Below are 23,623 nucleotides of genomic sequence, written 5' to 3' on the forward strand. Positions count from 1 at the left end.
AATGTTACAAAGGCTACTTGGCAGGTAATAAGGAATACTATGGGAAATTCATCTTTCAAAAACGAATGCCCAAAATTGTTTGCGGATGGAGTTTTGGTTGACGAGCCTGTACAGGTTGCAGAATGCTTCAATGAGCACTTCAACAGGAAATCCAAAGCACATAGGTGCAACTTAGAGGACATTAAAGAGTACCTACAAGCATTCAGACAACATAGAATAGAGAATAATAGGGGTATTAGACGGTTCAGATTTCAACCATTATCGGAAGGGCAGGTTCTCAGCATAATGACAGGCTTAAAAAATAAGAGTTCAGCGGGGTGGGATGGCATTCCTATATTTATCATTAAAAAGTCATGTAATCTCATACTTAAGCCTCTAACATACTTGATTAATCTCTCTTTTGATACTGGACATTTTCCTGACTTGTTGAAATACGCTGTTTTGAAACCTTTGTACAAGAAGGGGGATAAGAATGATGTTGCTAATTTTAGACCAGTAGCTCTGCTCTCATCTTTCTCGAAAGTTTTTGAACGGGCTTCTCATACTCAGCTCAATAATTTTTTGAAAAATCCTCTCTTTTTTGCAAGTCACAGTTTGGATTTAGAAAGGGCAGATCCATTGAAGATGCTGTTTTCGGAATTAACCAGGGGACACTTAAGGCTAGGGATGACTCTCAACAGGCTCTGGGTATTTTCTGTGACTTGTCGGGAGCTTTTGATAATGTTCAACATGATCTTCTATTGCACAAATTGAAATATTATGGTGTAAATGGGAAAGAATACTCTTGGTTCCAGTCATATTTATCGGGGAGGTTCCATAGAGTGTCAATATCTGTTGGTAATGAAACATGCAGCTCTTCTTGGTTACCTATGTCTCAGGGAGTACCGCAGGGTTCAATATGGGTCCCCTCTTATACTTGGTCTATGTTAATGACATCGAGAGTCACGTCAATTTCAAACTCTCTCTTTTTGCGGACGACACTACAGCTTTAATCACCAGTAGGAACAGTGAATGTTTGATAAGAGAGGCTGAGAGGTGTCTTGCTGAATTAGATTCGTGGTTTGTTCAGAATAGTCTTAGTTTGAACTGCAAAAAAACTAAAGTAATTCCCTTCAGTAGAGACTATAAAAGTTTTGGAATAAACTTGAATACGCAAAGTAGAGTTGAAACTTCTGATTCCACGACATTCTTGGGTCTGATGATGGAGAGTGATTCAAAGTGGAAGCTTCATATTTCTCATGTCACTGGTAAATTGAATAGAGCCTTGTTTGCATCAAGAGTAATGGCTAGAGTAGGGAGTGAAAAAACTGTTCTTTTTGTATATCATGCTTATTTTCTGTCAGTTATGAGATATGGAGTTATTTTTTGGGGGAAAAGTATAGAGAATAATGGAATATTCATACTGCAGAAGAAAGCCATTAGGATAATTTATAAGATTAATACAATGCGCTCTTGCAGACCTTATTTTAAAGAAAAGAGATTGCTGACGGCTCCTGCTATTTATATATTAGATTTAGCAATCTTCGTTTTTAAAAATAGACGAATTTATGAGGAGAACCAGGTGAGTCATCCCCATAATACTCGATTTAGAGGTTTTGTTTACCCACATCACAGACTAAGCCTGCTGGAGAGTGGCCCGTTATATATGGGAATGAAAATATTTAATTCAATCCCATCTCACATAAGAGAAATTGATGGCTTGAAGGAGTTCAAAAAAACACTTAGGGAATTCCTTATTGTATTGTGTCCGTACAGGTTAGCAGACTTCCTTGTTGAGTAGTGTTTGATTGATGTATGTTATGTGGGATCTGTAGTGTTGAGATAGGAGGGATGGTAGATATTAGATTAAACTTTGACGTGTCATATACTGCGGGATCGTTGCTCCCTTAATGCAGTTCAATAATTGTGACGAATAAGAAAAGTAAAGTAAAGTAAGTAATCAGGTACTTAGTGGCAGTTGTACAAAAGCCGGTTAAATTTTAATCCTGATTAATTCCAGTAGAACCAATCAGATAAGCTATCTTTTTGAGATGGTCTTCTGTGATTTGGTTCTCGTGAAATTAATCAGGATTATTTTAACATGTTTTGTGAGAGAAATTTTTGCATTCCTCTGCGAATTATCTCAATCCACTGTGATTAGATAGAACCTTTCTATATGAACTATGTAAATTTATTATAATTTCTTCTTTCTTAATAATTTTTCTATGCTTTTGTAGGTACCCCAGAGCGGAGCTCGGTGCCCCGTTATTTATCATAAATTGGAACAGGTTGTCACTGATGTTGTGTTGTTGGTAGTATTTACTTTTTAACATTACAGGAGTAAATAATAACACAAGTCGAACAAAATGTATCTTCAAATGGTTTGGTTTTTGGAATAAAGATATCATCTGAACAAGTACTTTTTGTAAATTCTATCTATTAATACCAAATATCGGGTCCCAAGCTTTGCTCGTTATTTATTCATTGATAAACAGAACTCAATTCTTTGAAATGATTGGGGAAGGACTAACAGGCACAGCCCAAAACTGTTTCTTCATCGAATTTTGATTTATTCACTATAAAATTTATAGTTGATATATTTAATATTCCAAAAAGTAGGTTATGTTTCATAGACTTGAATCCAAGTGAAATCTTCAGTCCAAATATTTGAAAACATAAAAGTTCTAATTTAGATTGTTTACATACCAAATAATTGAATAACAAAATAACACTCACTAATCACTGTAAAATAATGATTAACTCTCAATATTATGATATATACCATCTCATGTCAACAAATAAGATACAACTGTATTTTGATCGAGTCAATTAAAATTTCTAGATTTCTCGCGAGATACGATGAGCTAATTGATTACACAGCTGATCTCCCACACAGGCACATGCATCTTCTGTTATCGACAGACGACGAAATCATCATCTGTTTCTCCAAGGATGAATTATCCTTTTCATGTCCTTCAGGGAGTTTTCTCAGGAATGAGACCTAGTGCAATCGAATTTTGATATCATAAACCTACTATATTCCGAATTTCGTGAAAATCGTTAGAGTCGTTTCCGATATCCGTTGAACATAAATAACCATATAACCAGATAGCCAGATAACCAGATATAAAAATAGAAAAATACAAACAGATATACAGAAATTATATAATATATAACATAAATAATATAACAACGCTTAATATATCGCTTAAGTTGGATAACAACTTATAGTCCAGTCAAATGGTCGTTTTTCAGGAAACAGCCCCGAAAGAATTTTTTTCGATGGTTCTATCTGTATTTTGGGGCGCTAAATTCTAATCTGAAATTTGCTCACACGCCAGAGGGCGACTTCACCCCCAAAATTTTGGACTTTTTTTAAGTTTTCCATTTAATCTCGAGAACCTTGAATTTATCGAGATAAAGCATTCTCTATATAATATTAAAGATAATAAAATTTCATTTCCAATGAATTGACTGGTCGCTCAGGACTACTTTTTGGATTTTTTCACAAGTGTTCCACAAGATACACAACTTTGAATGTGCGAGAAATTTGTGATATTTCCCCCATTTTCACAGTCTCGCATATGCAACGTTGCGTATCTTGTGGAACACTTCAGAAAAAAAATCCAGAAAGTAGTCGAGGTTGTGATGAATTTTCTCCTCTTTTCACTCCCATGTTTCACTCTTTTACTTCTGTTTTGAATGCCGTTAAAAAGTTACAGCCAATTGAATGATGATCTTTATTTTCTCTTTTTTCTTGCGATTTTACTGTTATTAAAGAGTCTCTAAAATGAGTACAATACATGATAGGTTGCGATTGGTCTCAAATGAGAGAAAATTTCATGCTCTATAAGCTGAGTTGCCATAAATTGTCTTGCATCACTGTTTATATCGGAGAACTGTCGAGACTGTAGAAATGAGAAAAATATCGAAAGTTTCTTGATTTTTTGAATTAAACGTATCTTACTTCACGATTATATTTTTACAAAAATCACTCATCTCACATAAAAGAGGAGATTCTTTTAGTTTGCGATGTTGTTTATAATTGCATTCCCATTTCAGAGACATTAATATTATCATAAAACGCCTTCGAAATTAAAATAATTATTAGATTAAAATGTGCATTACAATTTAACTTATCATTGTGCTTTTAAGAAAATTAGGTTGCAACAGCAAGGAAACTCAAACACAGGACCATTGAAAATTAAAATTAAGCAAAGGAAATTAGAATAATAGTGGATGATGAAGTTATAATTTATTTTTTTCAAAGACTTACCTTCAAACTCATAGGCTTAAAATTACTAAAATTCCTGCATACAACATATTATTATCAATTGTATTTTTTATGCTTTATATTGAGTTACACTTTGCAGAATATAACATTGTAAAGGTGGGAAAAAGTATTAAAATTAACTACATTAGGATATCTCTATTTAATACCTTGATTTTTTAGCCATGATTCAAAATGTTGACATAAAATATAAAAAATCATGCCCCCCCCAAAATGTTGATGGCGCAAATTGCGCGATGCCCCCCCCTTGTGGGCACCCCTGAAGAGGAATAAGGAATAAGGAAATATAACTCTGTAAAATTTTCAAGATTCAAAATATTAATATTGCTGCTGTAACAGAGACAAAAATGAAGTTGACTGGCTCAAAATATGTAGAAGATTATGCTATGTTTTATAGTGGTGTGGATCAGGAGAGCAGGGCAGCCAAGGGTGTGGCCATTTTTGTGGATAGGAAATGGGAACAGAGAATTGTAGACCACAATAATTATATCAATGAAAGAGTTCTCACCATCAAGTTCAAATATGGACGTGGCCACCTGGTGATAATAGGAGTCTATGCGCCTGAAGAAGGGAAAGAAGAGGAAACAGTTTCATTCTACAACACACTTCAGAGGGAGGTGGAAAAATATAATAAGAAATATGAAATTATTATCATGGGTGATCTGAATGCAAGAGTTGGAGTAGAACCTATTAACAATGTGGTAGGAACTTTTGGCGAGAATGTAAAAAACAGAAACGGGGAGAGCCTCAGAGAATTTGCCACTTTCAATCAACTAAAAATCATGAATACTTTCTTCCATAAAAAAGAAATATATAAGTTCACATGGGCAGCACGTGGAACAAGATCTTTGATAGATTACATGATAGCTAATCAAAAAATAGCAAAACAGATAACAGATGTGAATGTGTTCCGTGGTTTTGATGTATTCTCAGATCACTATTTAGTTGTTGGTAAAATTGATTTGTATACACGATGGAAGAAAACCAAAAAGACAAAGGAAACAAAAGCAACCCATGGAAATGAAGTTTTCAAAGTGTATCTGTTAGAGGAAGAAAATATCAGGCATCTCTATCAGCAGCGTATGAATTCTTACATCCAGAATACCCCAACAGAAGAAGATATTGAAACGGAATGGACGAATATAAAGAATATAATGGTAAAGAGTGCAAATGAAGCTGTTGGTTGCAGAATGAGATATAGGAGTAGGAAGGGATTAAAGATATGGACAGAAGAGATAGAAAAAGCAATTGAAGAGAAAAATGAAGCATATAGGAGATACATGGGATGTCAGACAGAACGTAACAAGATCATTTATCGGATTGCTAGGAATAAGGCCTCAAGAATTGTGAAAAAAGCTCATCAAGAATTAAGGAATAGATTTATAACAACTATTGAACACGATGTACATGGGAGACAATCGTTGGCTTACAAAGTTATGAAAGTCTTGAATAAGAGCCAAAGAGACAATGTGGAAGTCGATTGCATTGGAACAGATGAATGGATCAAACATTACAAAGAGCTTTGGTGTGAAGATGTAGAGCCGAATAGGGCTGAGATAATCTGTGAGAATTGCTGTGTTGATCCAATCACGTTAGAAGAGCTATCAGATGCCCTAAAAAGTATGAAAAATCGAAAGGCACCTGGTTTGAATGGGATAAATATGGAGCTGCTAAAGTATGGTGGAATACTTTTGCACCTTAGAATTCTACACTTTTTCAATATGTATTGGGAGAGACACCAAGTTCCCAAAGAATGGTTGCAGTCTAAGGTTATATCCCTATTCAAAAAAGGAAATAGATCAGACCCTCAAAATTACAGAGGTATTAGTCTTTTGGATGCAACATACAAAGTATATGCAAAAATAATTAATAATAGACTGAAAATAATAACTGAAATATTACTTAGGGAAGAACAGATGGGCTTTCGAAAGGGTAGATCATGCTCTGATGCAGTTTTCTCCTTGAATCAAATAATTGCGAAAAGAAGGGAGTATAATCTTGAGACCCACATGGCTTTTATCGATTTTACAAAGGCTTTTGATTCAGTTAATCGCGGCATGTCATGGTCAATTCTTGAATCAAGAGGATATCCCAAACATATAATTCAATCTCTACAGAGCCTCTACATGGATACTACAATAATTCGTCTGCAAGTAAAGGGGGGTTTGACTGATGCCATTGGCATAAACAAAGGGGTTAGACAAGGTTGTTGTATATCGCCGACTTTATTTAATATTTATGTTGACAGCATGTTACGCACATGGAAAACTTTAGTGGACTCAGGTTTACAGCTCTCAACCCATAGTTTTGTAAATTGAATTATGTATGCAGACGACTTAGTAATAATTCAGAGAAATGAAGATTCCTTACAAAAATCAGTTTTCATGTTGGACAGAGTTGCTGAAAATTACAATTTGAGAATATCAGTTATAAAAACCAAATCAATGGCATTCAAAGGAAAATATCCAATTAGAACCAAAATAGAATTTTTTTTTAAACATCTTTTAAAAAATAAATTATAATATTTGACTGATGTCGAAGAAATATTTTTGTATAACCCACTTATTTATCTGATCCATCCTCTGTCTACCCCTATTGGAAAGAAATTCTGACAATGCATTTGGCATGATATTTATTTTTATGAATTGAAAGGAAAATTAATAGAACAAGTGAAAAATTTCAACTATCTTGGTAATGATGTAACATATGATACAGATATTGATGTATACAATGAAATTTCAAAGTTTCAGAAAATATGTGGCACTATACATAGAAACCTCAAAAATAAATCAAGACAAGAAGCCAGAATAAAGTTCTATAATACCATTGCAGTTCCGACTCTCCTATATGGAAGTGAGAATTGGATTCACACACGTAGAATGAACAGTCGAATCCAAGCTGCAGAAATGAGGTTTCTAAGGAGTGTATTTGGCTGCACTAGAGTTGATAGAATAAGAAACACTGATATAAGACAGGGTTTATTGGTTGCTCCTCTACATGAAAGAATTATTCAAAATAGACGCAACTGGTGCAGTCATTTGGATAGAATAGAATGCCACCTGGAAGAATTCCCGTTGTAGTCCAAAACTATAGACCTACAGGAAAAAAGAGATGTAGGGAGACCAAGAAAGAGATGGGTACCGGAACAGGTTCATTAATAAACCTAATCCCTGAAGTGAAGATGATGATGATGATGAAATGTCGTTCAGCAAGTTTTACCAAGGATGAGACCTAGTGCAATCGAATTTTCATATCATAAACCTACTATGTTCCAAATCTCGTGAAAATCGTTAGAGCTGTTTTCGAGATCCGTTGAACATAAATAGCCAGATATAAAAATATCATAATATAAACAGATATACAGAAATTGCTCGCTTAATATAATAGGATATCTGTAACCGAAAACATAAAACAGTTTATGAAACAAAAATAATTTTAAAATGTGCAATTTACACTTGGGACTCCTAGTATATAATTATTTAGAGTTTACTGAGACTCTGTGGTGCGAATGGCGCGATCGCATCACAGCGGAGACACAATAGTTAGGCGATCGCTCAAGGAAGGGGTGGAACCCGGGATTAACAATTAGACGGGATACTTGCGAAGGGGGGCGGCGGTTTCCGATCTCACCCGGGGCGGCAAAGTTCCTAGGGCCGTGCCTGGGTACTCCTATACTAATTGTATTCAGCTCAGGCCAGCTCTACTGGCCAAGTCAATTAACCCTTAGCAGGCATTATGTATGCAGACAGATGGAGGAAACAATTAAACATCTGCATACAGAGGAGAACAGACATACAGGCTATTACGCAGACGGACGGACGTCGGTGTGCGTTGCAGCATTCGAACACCAGGGCAGCGATTTTTCCTCCGTCTATCCGCATACATTGGTCTGTGAGTTTGATTTCAGGGTAGGATTTATGTATGAGTATCATCTGCATTACTAGTTCATCACTTCAATGAAAGAAATTTATTAGATACATCTATGAATGAGTGGTAAATAAATAGTCCAGTCAAATGGTCGTTTTTTAAAAGTTATAAGTGTTAAAAGTGTTGAACATTATGTGTAGCCCCCCCCCCCACAAGGAAATACTGAAATTAAATGTAAACACTACCCTCATAAAATGATTTCAGTCGAAATATGTATTTTTTGTTAGGAAGGCCTTGAAAAGGTATTATAATGAAAAATTTGTATTTTGGCTGTAGAACATGATTTTTTTGGGTGTATTCCTCCTCCCCCTCTACCAAATTCGAAAATCCCTAAGAAATCTTGTTCAGAATTAATTGTTCTTTAACGTTATGTGAGGTTTTTTATCATACTAGAAAAATATCCAAGTTGTATAGGGTAGAAGTGGTAGGTTTGCATAATATTGAAAACCCCTTGAGAAAAACCTTTTTTTTTGAAAGATTGTAGCTTCGGAACCAAAAATGGTAGAGTTCGGCGCGACCACTCAATTTATTGGAAATTTTATTATGTTTAAGTTTGTAGGGATTGATTTTTCTCCAAAAACACGAAGTTTTCGAGATTTAATGAAAACATTTTAAAAAATCCGAAATTTTGGGAGTTCTTGGGGGTTTTGGGGGTGAAGCCGCCCTCTGGCGTATCAGCAAATTTCAGATTCGAATTCAGCGCCCCAAAATACATATAGAGCCGTCGAGAAAAATTCTTCCGGGGCTGTTTCCTGAAAAACGACCATTTGACGACTAATATGAAACTTTATGGAATTATGAAACCTAATGAAACGTAATGGAACTTTGAAACCTAATAAAACTTTATGGAACTACGAAACCTAATGAATCTTCATGGAACTATGAAACCTAATGAAACTTAAAAGTGATTATGACAATACTGAACACGTCCTGAGCGACTTTTCAAGCTTCAGTAGGCTCCACGCTCCCATTTTAGACGCTCCCACGCCTCTCATAAAGAAAACCTCAAAATAAGAATAATACCGGAAAATGAATAGATTCAATTCTCCAGACATGCATGATAGTTGTGATACTACTGAAAGAGTAGACGCTCTAGGAATAACACTATTTTCCATTATCGATAAAAAAAAATACTTTTTCTACAACTGCGCTTAAAGAAAGAATTATTTACATACTTAATTCTCCTCGTAAAACAGCTTATTTCTGAGGAGAATCTACGTTTTCACTCGCTAACCATCTGCGCATGCGCAGTAGATTTTCTTTACGCACGCAAATCATTCGCGCAAGCGCAGAAGAGTTTCTTTACGCTTGCTAATCAGCTGATGATAAGCAGCTCGCCAAAGACAAACCACTCTCGGTCAGATCTCAACCTAAAAAGTCGGTAATTGTACCGATTCTACAGCCATGATGGATATCAGTGTAGACGAATTATTATAAACTCCGCCAGATATAAGTGATTTAATAGGTCTGTGCAGTTGTAGAAAAAATTGTGTATGTAATTCGCGCGTAATGCTTCTTTATCGCTCTTGCAAAATTATCACGCTCCGCTTCGCGTCGCGTGATAACTGTTTTGCGCGAGCGATAAAGTCGCGCATTACGCTCTTAATACATAAATAGCTATTTCATTCTTATCCCACACTTTTTACAAATCCAGAATGTTTATTATACAAATCTCTAAGATTTTCTCAGATAAAGTTATCCAGTTGACTATTCCTCTATCATAAGGCTATTTTATTCTTTACTATCGGAAATGGATTAATGAGAGTCTTAAAAAATGCCCCACATGTGTCACAAATAAAATCTCTCCGCTTGACTTCTATTCATGGAATCACAGTTACATTTGAAACTTACATGTAAATTACTCTCTTTGAAGGGTACTATTAATTTGTTGAAGGCATCAAGTTGTCTCCCCATTATATCAAAGTGAGAGCTGATATCCCTGGTAGAAACTTTACCTATTTCTGCCCTTGAGCCTGATGTCTACACTTAACATAAAGATAAATCTCACAATTCGGAAGACTCAAACAAGCCAGCGTATTATACTACATAGAGGAGATTATTTAAATTCCAAGAGTAGGCTAATTGATATTCGTATTTGTATTTATTTGTGGAAGTGTAAGAAAGAGAATACAAGGTTCAAGCAGAGATGTTTGTGTTATACTTTATGAAATTATATGACTTTTTGTGAGACGAATGAACCTCACGGAGAAGAGGAATCATCCTTTTTTGTGATTGTTCAAATCAACCAGTACAGTTGAGGAATGTCTTATAAGCCAAAAGCTGTTTCGTATACAATTTTGAATACATCTGAAGATAAAATTGATTAATTCTTTGAACAAAATCAATCATTCATTAACAATCTAATAGAATAGAAATTGGAAAAGTAAAGGAGATTAAATACAACAGTGAATAATAATTTAAAAAGAAAGTGAAAATGCACAAAAGTTTGAGAAGAAAGACTTTGAAATTCATAACAGAAAAATAATTATGAGAAATATATGATAAGACTATGTTAAAACAGAAATAAGAAGATAAAACCAAAATAAAACCTACAGGTTTGGCAGGACCCTAAATTGTTTTTTTGAAATTGTGAATAAAATTTGATTTGATTTGAAAAAAAAAAACAAGACAAGCCAAATAATTAGGTTACGATGAGCTTGTTAGCAAAAATCATTGAGTTCCTTGGTCTGACTATGTGGCTTGAAGAGCAATACTGTATTGAGCATTTTAATAGGAAGCAGGAAGGGGCAATATAGGCATTCCCGCATAACTTGGTTTTCGCAAATACACAAATCACGATTTCCATTCGCGTACCATTGTGTTTCCATTGAACGAGCGTTAGCGAGTTCTCACTTTTGACTTATTGAAGGCCAAAGTCGTTGTCCGTCTGTTTGAATGTTCTACAATAACTTTAGAATGAATTGATCAATCAGCTCCAAAATTTGAACACGTATTTTTCGATCCTTTTATCGGTCAAGTTCGTTGGACAAAAAAATTGACTCACTCTTTCATCCTTTTTCAGGATATAACAAATAGAATTTAACGTGCATAAGAGAAAAATTTGTTGTGATTCATCATTCAGTCAGCTGAAGAATTGATTGCATACAAATTACAAAAGTTTTTCCATCCATTCATTCATAGCATCAGCTGAGGCTTTTTGGAAGCTATCACACAGACAAATGCGCTGACACATGATTTCAGCTGGTTAATAAACAACATAATTTACAACTTTTACAACAAACTAATACGGGTTGAGTTATCAATGTGTGGTTTTTGCCATTGATTTTTCCTTGGTACTCTGTATCGAGATAATGTATCACATGAACGAACACCTTCACATTCAAAAAAATAAATTTGGATTCATATGAGGGACATTTCAAATAGGATCCCCAATAGTAAGTAGGAAACTATTCTTGTAGAAGAAATATTTAGCTGTTTCCATAATTTTTACCAAATCGGTTTGATTAAAAGTTGCAGGTTTCACATATTACAATACAACAGTTCTTGAGCGAATTCTCCAACCCATGGGGTCACTAGTATTATTTATCCATTATTTGAGTAATTATTCATTGAATTTAAAATAAAATGTTTTTATCAAAATAAAATAAGCATTTTTTCCATTCTAGTAGAAAAAAATACCTCTATAATGTTCTGAATTTTCCAACTTGAGAAACGAAGAAAGTCTTGTTCGTTGATAGTTCTAAAATTCAATTGCCATCTCATGCCTACGCTTATCGTTGATTTTGAATTGATGCAGTGACATGAATATTTCATTATTTAGTATAATTAGTTCATTCTGATTATACTATAACGGGAAAGCTCCCTAGAAATGAAAGACTATAACGAATGATTATAGAATAACAAAAGATAGATACTGGTTCATCTAATAGGACAATTAAGTAATTTTGTAGTACAATAAATTCCCAGTGATTATTCACAATTGAGTTTTCTAAATAAATTGAGAGAGAATACAGCCTTTGTAAGAATAGAAGTGGCACAACGCGTGGTCTATTTATCATGTGATTGTAGGACAAACAATAACTTCACGGTCCTCATACCTCATCATTCCTGCTATTATCATAGTCATTGGAAGCTGAGCGAGTGTTATTCTGAAACGCCTAAAAAGGTGTGTAGGTAAGTTACATTTTATTGTTGCTACAATATTGTAACTTGAAGCAAGATTCATAACTTATTGACTTCGCTTCCATAATAATTATAGAGATCAATCAATAATTTATTTATCAATACAATTATCATGATAGATATCATAATCTGCAAGAGTAATTCCGAGCTTAGCTTGTCCTATTCCTCTTTCAATTTTAAATGATAATGAATTCAAAAAGATCATGTATATGTGAAGCACTTAACAATTCTTCACATTGAGATGAATGGAAAAGAATGGGAAGGTTCAAGGAGGTATTGTTACAAACATCTTTTTATGAATTTTAAAATACTCACACTCACTGTAAAATACCTAAATTGTATACTGTATACTGGGTCGTCCATTAAGATTTGCAAAATCTTTGTACTTCAAAGTTTTCTACTATACCACTCATTAAGCTGAATTCGCGTACAACAGTGACAGTTATAACAGTGAAAATATAATTCACATACGTTGTAATGGTATTATTCATACTCACTCGGCCGAGCTGAGTAGGAATAGTCCAAACTCGTGGAGATTGTATTTCCAATGTTTTTTGTATTCTTTTATTTTTGGTATTTTTGGATTCCAACTTTGGATTTTCTGGACTTAATAGTCCTTCTTGACGATTTCCTATACTCTTTTAAGAGTCTCTAGGAAGAAAATTTAATCAATTCAAATGAAATGTTGGCTGTCACTGATGTGTGCGAATCCACCTTTATTAAATACTACTTGAGTTTTTTTATCTCATTTATTCTATTGCACTCTTGTTTTCAATAAAGTATCTATTGAATTCAATATTTGCAATACTAATGCCGTGAGCCTATTGGAATTCCTATCCTTAATAAATGAAGTACAGTACAGCATATATACCTCTGTATGATAATAAAATCTTTAACAGTCAGGCCTTTCATTAGTACGTACGGTACTTCCATCAATGGTGTACTTCCATCACTGATTTATCAGTACCATAAAGTTAATTAGTTTACTATCTCGAACAAAGAATAGTTGTTTATATTTTGGATTGATTTTTTAGAACGCCCAAAGGAAGTTGCACACACATCGATTTCTGGACGTATTATTTTTTGTCGTCCTCAATATGTTTGACATCTTTTGTTACCTTCTGTTTAATCTAAATATCGGGGCACCGAACTTCGCTCGTTATTTTTATCTATTAATAAACAGAAGACAATTCTCTAAAATGATCGTGTTTATATTTCACAGCTGGCTATACGTCATCTTATGAATTTCGGGGACGCGATATTTTGGTTTTTCACATACTCACTTTTTTACTATCCACAGCTGTTTCAGCCAAGGATGAATTATCCTTTTAGTGTCGTTCAGCGAGTTTTCCCAAGGATGAGACCTAGAGCAATCGAATTTTTATATCATAAACCTACTATGTTCCAAATTTCGTGGAAATCGTTAGAGCCGTTTTCGAGATCCGTTAAACATAAATAACCAGATATATAAATACAGAAATTGCTCGCTTAATATAATAGGATAATTTATTTATAATGACAGCAAAAAACCGTACGACCGAAAATCGATTTGTGCTTTCATCAATTAAAATCCATCGTTAGTGGGATTGAAATTGACACGTGGTATAATACTTTTTATTCTAATTCATACGTTCGTACATTAACTCGTAAGTTTCAAATGGAGAAATACGATTTTCTTTGAGAGGGGGCGTAAATGCCGGCCATTGTGAGTTGTGGGTGTTATGATCATTGTGATCATACATCCTGCACACTACTAATAATTTTCCTATGACTAACAGGATACATTTCGATGAATGATAAGATAAGAATTGAACTGAAAATAACTTTGAAAACATTCGTTTTTGAGTTTAGTATGTATATCAGAATTTATATTCCTCCGAAAAATAATAGTTCTCATTGTTGTTGTCAGCGCAATAATAATTAGCTTTATGTATAAAAAGTAATTAAATAGTCATTATTGTTGCAAAACTGAGAACGTAATAGCTGTTGATAAAGTCGAAAGATAATCTCACTCAGCTAGGAAGATGAGGTGATAAAGATGGAGCACTGGTGAAAAAAATCGCAGGAACGGTAGTGTGCCTGGAAACAGGGTAGAAAATGGAATTGAATTGAATGTGCAGAAGAGAGACAGTGAGCGTGAGGTAAGAGGAGAGGTAGATGAACGGATGAGAGATTGTTTGCGAATGATAAAAAGAACGAATGAATAATAATTGCGTCGTGGTGTGGTTTGACTGCGGAGGAGATGGCATCTCCGGTGTCCTGTCTAAGCTGCTGCTGCTGCTGCTGCTAGTGTTGATGTTGCTGATTGTGACCGTGACGCGTGACGATGAGCATGAATGTCCTCGTTGATGCCAAGACGCCTGCGTCAGTCGTCGCTCGAATCTCATCCCGGACGCCGCGACGCGATTGCTTTTTGCATCGTCCAATCTGTGCTCACTTGTGCGCGATAATTCCATTCTATTCGTTCAGACTCCAACCTGTTCGCGAGTGCCTGTGTCTTATTGACATTCTACTCAATAAATTGTTCTGGATGTGATCCATTCAAGAGTGCTAAAAAGTGGGATATAAATAATGCAAAATCTAATAATATTGGATGTAATTTTGGTGGAGATTGAAGGTCATTTTCAAATGCTCAATCACTAGTTTTTTGTCAAATTGTTAGCCATTAACAATTTAGTGATACCGGTAGTCATAGCAAGTGACACGTTCAGTTCATGTGAAGCGACTGCGTAGGCTTTTAAGTAGCTCAATTTCCAAATCAATCTGCATTCAATTTATTCAGTACGTCAGTGATCATAGTTTTGGTACTTTCGGTTGATTTATTATATATGATATTATCATCAAATTTAGCTTGTACCTTGCATTCTTGTCAAAATCCGTAACATTCATACAGTACTGATTCACTTCAATAATTTACATTGAATAATCCCATTAAAGTGAGATCGCAAGAGGTTTATGATTTTAATGGCTGATGCATGATCATTGATCATCCTCATTGATGATTTGATCAATGTTCATGCTCCAATCATACTTGATAAATTGTTTGATAGAATTGTTTGTTCTATTTGACTAATGTTTGGTATCTCCTCTCTAGTTGAAATTCCATCAATCAACTTGTTCAAATGTTCTGTCTTGTCAGTTTTGATTCAAAGGCTATTGCTAATCTCTTTGATTGCAGAATATTATCTTAGTTTTCCTAGAAAACAAAAAAAATTATCATGCCCCAGTAAATTTTTTACATTGAAAAATGTTGCTAGATTTGGCCTACGAGACAAAAACGTAGTCATTCAATATTCAACACATTTTTCTAAACCACTGTGTAAAAGAAAATTTGTTTTAACATATATATGAACTGGATAGTTTACTCCAGATACCATATAAAACATAAAAATGTGATATAAAAGATGCTTCTAACCTGCACTTGTATATTGTATGGAAATGAACAAGTATAATCCCATTTCTCCTATTTATCTGGAACCTACCATGAATCCACAACGATTAATGCCTGCAACTCTCATAAACAATGATAGGTAGCAGCTAATATCAATTGGCTACATGGAAGCCGAAATTCGCACGGCTCTTTCACAATAATTATAAAAGAAAGAATAATCGCAAAAGAGAGAGAAGGAGTAATGTAATGAAATGGATAAGTATCACGGATAAGAGTGAGAGAGAATGAGCATGGCATACAAAAGCCCGCGCAAACTTTCCAGCACTCTATTCAGGGCGTGATAATTCTTTTCAAGGCTGAATTCCATCCTTGGCATGAAATGATATAACTAACCTGAGAATTTAATATTTTCAGGAACTAACTTCTATTAAATTCTACTAGCAGATTATTATCCACATTGTATTAAAGGATTGGTAAAGAATTTATAGAAAACTTTCATTGTACAATTTCGTATTTTTCGATATTTTCATGAAGGTCCTCAAAACTTTGAGTTTTCAGAATCAGAAGCTTCTGATTAGCCCATGAACAATGCTCATGATGCTTTCATTTCTATCAGAAATTAGAGAAACAATAAGCAAAACAAACATAAGTCAATCTCTATCGTTGATAGATGGGTGAACATGTTCCAATATCTATTTTGTACTACTTAGTTTATCCACTAAATAGAAAATGTTTAGTTTACACTTAGCTCACCCACACATTCTAGAGCTTTACGTTGACATTTTTGTGTTGATATTTCTCTTTATCATTGAATTGAAAAAATTATAACATTAAAATAAATGACCATTAACGATAATAATTTTTCAGTCAACTCCATTTACACATGTAACAAATGATCCCTTTAACCGCATAATTTTATAATCTGAAGCACTGTAAAAATCGAAAGCTTAGCCTTATTTCATGCTCGATTACGTTCTGACTAATACTAGAAGGCCAAAAGTACGTGCTCCTCTTAGATTAGGTTGCACTCAACACGAAAGTCACTTTGAAAACAAGCAGTTTCGCGACGCTTTTCTCTTCTAGAAATAGAAATATTTCACCCAGTTGGACAGCAGAACCAGAAACTAGAAGACGACAATCATTTGCTTGGGGTTTTTCGGTCGCATTCTCTCATGAACAAAATTGAAGTGGGAATAGTTTGTTTTGGTACAACGAAATCAGGTCCAGTCGGAGTGTAGTTGTTTCCGTAGCCTGCGGCGAGTTAACGGGCTGAGTGATTAGCGTGCTGCGTGCACACGTCCAGTCAGTCGGAGGCGAAACGTGCGCTGATCGGATGAAAGTGTTCGTTCGTTCGCCGCTCGTCTCGCTCCACTTGCTTCTTGATCACTCGATCCCGTCACAGTCATGTACGATTTTCATTATCACTTTGATAAAGCTGCAAATTTGTCGAATTTTGATGGTATAAGAAGGAAATCAAGCGCGGAAAAATAGAAAAGTAAAAAAACAATCGTCTTCATGAGCGTGTTTGGCAACAATCTGACTTTACCACCGATACCACCAGATTATCATAATGTCATAAAATATAGAAATATGAATCGTTCTTCATTTTTAATTGTTGGCTGCTTTTGGAATCAATTCAAGCTTATTTATCTTGAAGTTGAGCTATGAAAATTAACTTTAATTTGTACTTCTTTTTATTGGCTTTCCTCATTATTCTGTCCTCTTGAATGTAGGTATGCTGATGACTATGATTAACTGATGTATAAGCTAAAATCATTCGATTAACTGAAATTGCAGAAGTCATCGTGAGAGAACGAATAATATAGGTATGGAAGATTAAAATCTTTTGCATACAGTATCATGATTCGGACACCATCAAACAGTGATGAAATTTACTATGCGATAAACAATGTGTGACAAGTGTTCAAGTGCAATTGACGTACGGTAGTGTCTCAATGGATGAGAAAGGAAAGTCTTCTTTGAATGTGCTCTGTGTGTAATGAACCTATGGAATAGTGAATTTCGAGTGAGAGAGGAGCAAACAGATGGATCATGACATTGATCAGGATTCACTGGAAGAGGTAAGTGAAGGTCATTCAAAGATCTATATTGAAGATTTGCAGCTTTAATATAATAAAGATTCATAGGTTCACTAGTTCTAGTTTTATTGTAGTCTTCTACTTTTCAATTTAAATTCAGAATTTTCTCATCAAATTAACCTCATAACAGCTCATACAGCTATAGCCTTGATCTAGGAATCATTGGACGTCTCAAAGGTTTGAGGTGATTTAATTTCCTGTAATACTGTCAGAAGCGAGTAGCTTTCTCTATCATCCGTCAATCAGACTGATTTCGAGAGTATATTTTCCATAATTCACGAGGAATTACTTTTTTCTTCTTGGAGATGCATTCCAAATTAGTTAATTTCCATTTGTTAACTTTGATCTGTCATCCATTGAGTGTATTCTAATAAATTTTGTGAATATTATATTTCTATATAAATGCATTTACACTCACTTAAATTTATACATTCCATGAGGCACTCTATTTAAACTTCTATAGTGTCGTAATCGATTAAATTCTATCTACTATCCAGCTCCTCATACACAACTTTTTTTTCCCTCACTCCTAACACTTTAAACTTAATTACTTATTTTCTAGTACTTTTGAGTAACCATTGATTTTTAGAACGCTAAAAGGCTTCTCCATATTGCAGACATGATCCAAAAGGCTTCTATATCATAGATTTTTCCATTTCCATTTTCCCATTGGAGACTGTTCAGAACAGTTCAGTATTCAACAAAATGAACACATTTGATAAAGATACAAACAAATTTGATGAACAAATTTATTCCTTTCTAGTTGATTGTAAATTGGCATATTGTAGGGTTTATAGCATAACAAAACTGTATTACTATTATATACTAACTAAGATGCTATAATATTATGCTAAAAATAAGAGGATAGAAAAATTATATTCAAGAACTAATCTCTTAATTATCCTCAATTTTTGAAAGCTAATCTCTCAATTATCCGCAATGTTTGCTGTTTTTCGAAATAGAGTTAAGCAAATAGACCGACTCATCGATCTATCATACCGAAACGGGTTTCGGTCGGTTGACTCTCCATGACCTTCCATGATGCCGACTGCAGAGTCATTGGCGGTTGGCGGCTGCTGCTAGAAATGGCTTTATCACGGTGACTATTGATTCGAGCGTCAAGCTCACTCGGACATCAAGAAGAAGCTGTTTGGAATTCTACAGTGAAAGAGTATTTGAAATTGTTGATCCTTGATAACAATGATTATTACTAAACAGTTGCAGAAACTAATTTTCTTTTTTAGATTTCAATCAAATACTCTCTAGCCAAACAGGTAGATTCTGACACCTATGATTAACAACCCATAAAACAATTCTGGTCTTATAAGTTCTCTTGTTTAATATGATGATTCTAATATATGTGACAGAATGTAAAACTATATAAAGTATCGAAAATGAATAGAAGTTTATCAAATAGAACTTTGTTAAAACGTTGTTATTTCCACCATTCATTGGCTAATTGAATCGTTTTGACCATCATAGATAGCAATACTTCGGATTTGACATTAACAGGTAATTGGTATCCAGAATTTGGCAGACCTTTGGCAATCGTACAAAGTGAAGATCGACATGACAGATCCAGACTCATTTCAAACCGAAATCACTCCCGCTAGTTTGTCTTTATGATGTATGCTATTAGTTGCTTTACAGTATCATGTATTTTTTATAAGTATATTAGTTGCTTTATAATGTATTCTTCACATTAGCTATTCAGTTGAGATTGTCCATGAAAGTATGAAGATATATGTCACCCTGCGAGGAAGAGGAAGGACAATAGATTTGATGGAAGATAAGAGTAGGATGAGGAGAAGAAGGATGAGAAGGGACAAAAGGATGAGGAGCGATAAAAAAGAGAAAGGGCAAATAGACGAGAAGTATCTCGAATAACTTTTAATAGAAGTAGTAAGAAGTAGTAGAATAACTTTTTGGTAAATTCTAAGAGTGCGGGGTTAGTTAGTGTTTTTCCTTGTTCAGTTCATACTATGAAAGGCCCCACTGGAAGGATATTGGGATGTACCCTAGTAATAGAATAATAGTGCTTATTTGATGATACTTGCTTATTGACCGAATGTAGTGAGGTAGAATGGGCCAAACGCGTTGATAGAACTCGATGAGATTTGGCAGGAATATTCCTTTTTCAACTGCGCGTTGATGTATACACATTTTGAAATTTTTGAGGTTTTTTGAAATTTTGCATTTTAAGGATAATATGAGAAGAAAAGGAATTTCTCCATACTGTGATATCATTATAGATATATCATCTACTTTGAAGATAGGATCAATCAGACTATAGAATTATTCATAATCAATCAGCTGACAAATGGATTATTCATTGCATGCATTACACAGATGTCTGGCTGTGTCTATTTCTATAAGGTAGGGTTTCAATATTTTTTATGATGCGTACCCATCAGTTTCAATATTCTCACATTTGAAAAACAAATTTAATAGGTGATTGAAAATAAAATAAAAGATGATTGAATGAACTAAAAAAATTGATACCTAGGTGATTGGAAATAAAATAAAAAATGATTGAATGAACTAAATAATGCTGAAGAAATTATAATATTCTTGATTGAAAAAAAAATTGAAATAGTTGAGAAATATTTTTATCAGATGGAAAGAATATCACGGAACTTGATAAATAGATCATTTGGGATACAAATTCAAACGTGAACTGAGTTTATTAACATAAGTGAGTTTTTGATCTTGGAGAAAATAAATTACAGTTTTTAAGAGCAAATTATATTCAGCTGTGAATTGTGACTCAACTGAATTAACTAGAAAGGTCACATCAGATACTGGTGGATGAGAAAACTGCGTGAGGTCTACTGTGAACAGAACTACTAGTATTATATGTTGAATGATTATTACAAAAGCGAATAATAATTGAAAATATAGTCAACCCTAAAGAAGCCTAATGTAACGTTTTGGAACACTTGACACAGCTTCCATTCTTCCCGACCAGTATTCATTAACGTATGAACAGTACGGGTACATGCAGGTCGCGGGTCAGCTTTCAGTTTCGATTGATAACTCTAATCAGCTGGCAAACATAGAAAAATTTGGATATCATCGTGCTGAAACGCGATCGCTACTTGACCGTTCTATTGACTCCTATGCTTTACAATGTGTTTGTGTTATATGGAGGTCAATCACGAGCGCGACCTGAACTGAAACCTAACAATGGCCTCACCATTCTGTTCGTACCATAACACTTACCCAGAACTCTTGGCCACTGAGGCTAAGATCTCCGATCACCATCTACCTCACCCAATCCTAAGACCTGATAAAGAACCAGAATCAGTTCATATACATAGACTGTATTCAAAAAAGTATCATCATCCTCAGGTGAAATCAGTACCTATTCTCCATGTGAAATCTCAGTTTATTGAACTGTCCAAGAAGTGCCTATAAGTTCGTTATCACAAGAGTACAATGACAATAGTCATCTTAAGAAATTGGTCGTGTTCGCAAACACATCGAAAATAAGATGGCCACCAATTTATGCAAACCTATGTCTATTCACGAATGTAATTTAAACACCTTGGACTATTACTGAATATTGTTTGCAATACCTTGCTTGTCAATTGAGTGCTGATTATAATCATAATCATGAAGTAGAGAATATGATATGGTATTTTTAAAGGTAATTTCTATTAATTTGGTAACCCACAGACTACCAAAAACTAATATAGTTGGGGTGCATACGGTGATCTATAGTGAAGCGGAGAAGGTAGCATGAAGCTTGTAGTTATTGAGTGTTGGATGTTATGCATGTGTATCGAAATGCATCGAAACATACCGCTCCACTATTCTCCACCATTCAAGCTGAAGGTACCTTCCCTGCTCCACTATGTTTGCACCCTTGTGTGTACGTACGCATCCCTAGCTAAGCAAGTTGTTTGGTGTGTGCTTTGCAGGCCTCGGAAACAGAAGCGAGCAGCTCGAGGGTGGACCTGAGCGGCCTTGGCCTGAGCTCGCTGACCGAGGCGGCAGTCCAGTGCTGGCCCGATGTGCAACAGCTGAGCCTGGCTCGCAACCGCCTGCAGCCTGGCTCACTGCAGCTGCTGCAGCGCCTGCATGCACTGCGCACTCTCAACCTGGCCGACAACGGCTGGGCGGTTCTGCCTGCTGATGTTACCGCACTCACCGCCCTCACATCGCTCGACCTCTCCGACAACCAGCTCACCACACTTCCCGACCAATTCACCAATCTTACAAGGTAACACATTCCTTCTTTACTCACTTACATCTTTATTTCATCAGATTACTTCGGTTCGGTTTCTGGAACACTCGTTGAATCTAATAAATAATTAAATCTAATAAATGAATAATTAAAAAAAGTATCCATTAGTATTATAGGACAGAAAAAAGTTGCTTATTAGTCCCTAGACTAGATAGCAATGTATCGTTGAATATAAAAAAAGTGTCCCATTCGATTCAATAAGTGTTCTAGAAACAAGGACCAAGTTTTCCTTCAGATCAATTTATTGGAATAAGAGTGTTGAACAATTCAAACAGTAAAAAATCTATTGAAACTATAGTTGAAACAAGTTGAAATTAGAAATCACCATTCGACTACATATTGAAGTATTGTAGCCAAATAATTTGGGAGAGGAATAGCACAAGGTTACCTTATTTTTTCTCTAACTTCTGAGTAGATTTTTGCCCACACCTTCTTCTACAATAAATCCCAGTGTCGCTCTGGGCCGGCTAGACTCAGTCGGCGACTGGGGTGGGCCGCGTCAACAGGGGACGGGAGGCTTGGTGTGGTGTCCGTCAACCACCCTCGTTCTAGTCGGGGGTCGGAACAGGGCCTTGAGTACCTTATTGAAGAGATTCCCTCTTTTAGGAAAGAGGGGACGTGCTTTCGCACTGCCCAACAGGGTTGGGCAGGGAGAGATAGGAGTAGGAACAATCTGGTGTCTTCCGTGAGTATGATCCCCGGGACGGGATAAGCGTTCCCAATCGTCACTGAATGTCCTCTTGCTATTCCCGATGGAATTAGCAAGATAGAAGGGCCCTGTGTCCGGGCGTCGCCAGCGGTCACCGGGTCCCTCGCCTCGGGCACCGGCTGTTTCTGGCTATCAGGATCGGTGTCTCGGGGTCGAGAAAGGACTTCCCAAGCCTTACTCGAGGTCCTCTTGCTATTCCCGATGGAAGTAGCAAGGTAGAAGATCCCTGAAACCGGGTGTCACTGGCAGTTACCGAGTCTAACACCTCGGTCACCGGCTGTCTCTTGCGGCCAGGATCGGTGTCTCGGGGCCGAGAAAGGCCTTCCCAAGCCTTACTCGAGGTCCTCTTGCTGTTCCTGGTCCTCTTCGTGATGTTCCTGGGTACAGTCAGGTTTTAGCCCAAAACCCAACTTGTCACCACTGGTCGAATCAGGCAGCTGGCTGCTAGAAGTCACAGAAGTTGTCGTACAGGACTCGCCTTCTTGCGAGTGTTGTATCTTGGAGCTTCCAGCGTCTTCTATCAACTCCAGCTAGTAGAAGGCGCAATTTGAAGTAGTCGAAGGAGTAAGAGTAGATTCTGGTCACGAGCTGCACTCACTCTCTGGCCGCGTCCTGCTTCCTTCGATAGTTCTCGACCCACTGTCTTTGCTAGACTGCCTCTCTCTTCTACTCGGCGAGCCTCCCTTTTGGCAGCCGAGTGGGAGAAGATAAGGGTGCGCGGCATAGTTGAGCAGTAGCCTAGTGCCTGCATCGTTCGTTGTACGAGAACTTATAACAAGATTACCCAGCATCGACAAAACTAGCTCTAAAATCAATTTCCCTCACTAGTTACGAT

The 23,623-nt window shown here is 35.8% G+C and overlaps 1 protein-coding gene across 4 annotated transcripts in view; it reads left to right on the top strand.

The window, feature by feature from the left end:
• Positions 1–23,623, top strand: part of LOC111049607 (protein phosphatase PHLPP-like protein) — a 148,920-nt gene that overhangs the window by 80,739 nt on the left and 44,558 nt on the right. For 2 of the 4 annotated variants that reach the window (XM_039423543.1, XM_039423544.1), the window contains exon 6: positions 21,754–22,055. In XM_039423543.1, coding sequence (XP_039279477.1) covers positions 21,754–22,055 — 302 coding nt within the window. Of the gene's footprint in view, positions 1–14,700; positions 14,958–17,464; positions 17,813–21,753; positions 22,056–23,623 lie in introns of those variants that run through there. The other 2 variants (XM_039423545.1, XM_039423546.1) reach the window with 2 other exon arrangements.

Source organism: Nilaparvata lugens, chromosome 3 (genome assembly GCF_014356525.2).
Source record: "Nilaparvata lugens isolate BPH chromosome 3, ASM1435652v1, whole genome shotgun sequence".
NCBI classification, from domain to species: Eukaryota; Metazoa; Arthropoda; class Insecta; order Hemiptera; family Delphacidae; genus Nilaparvata; species Nilaparvata lugens.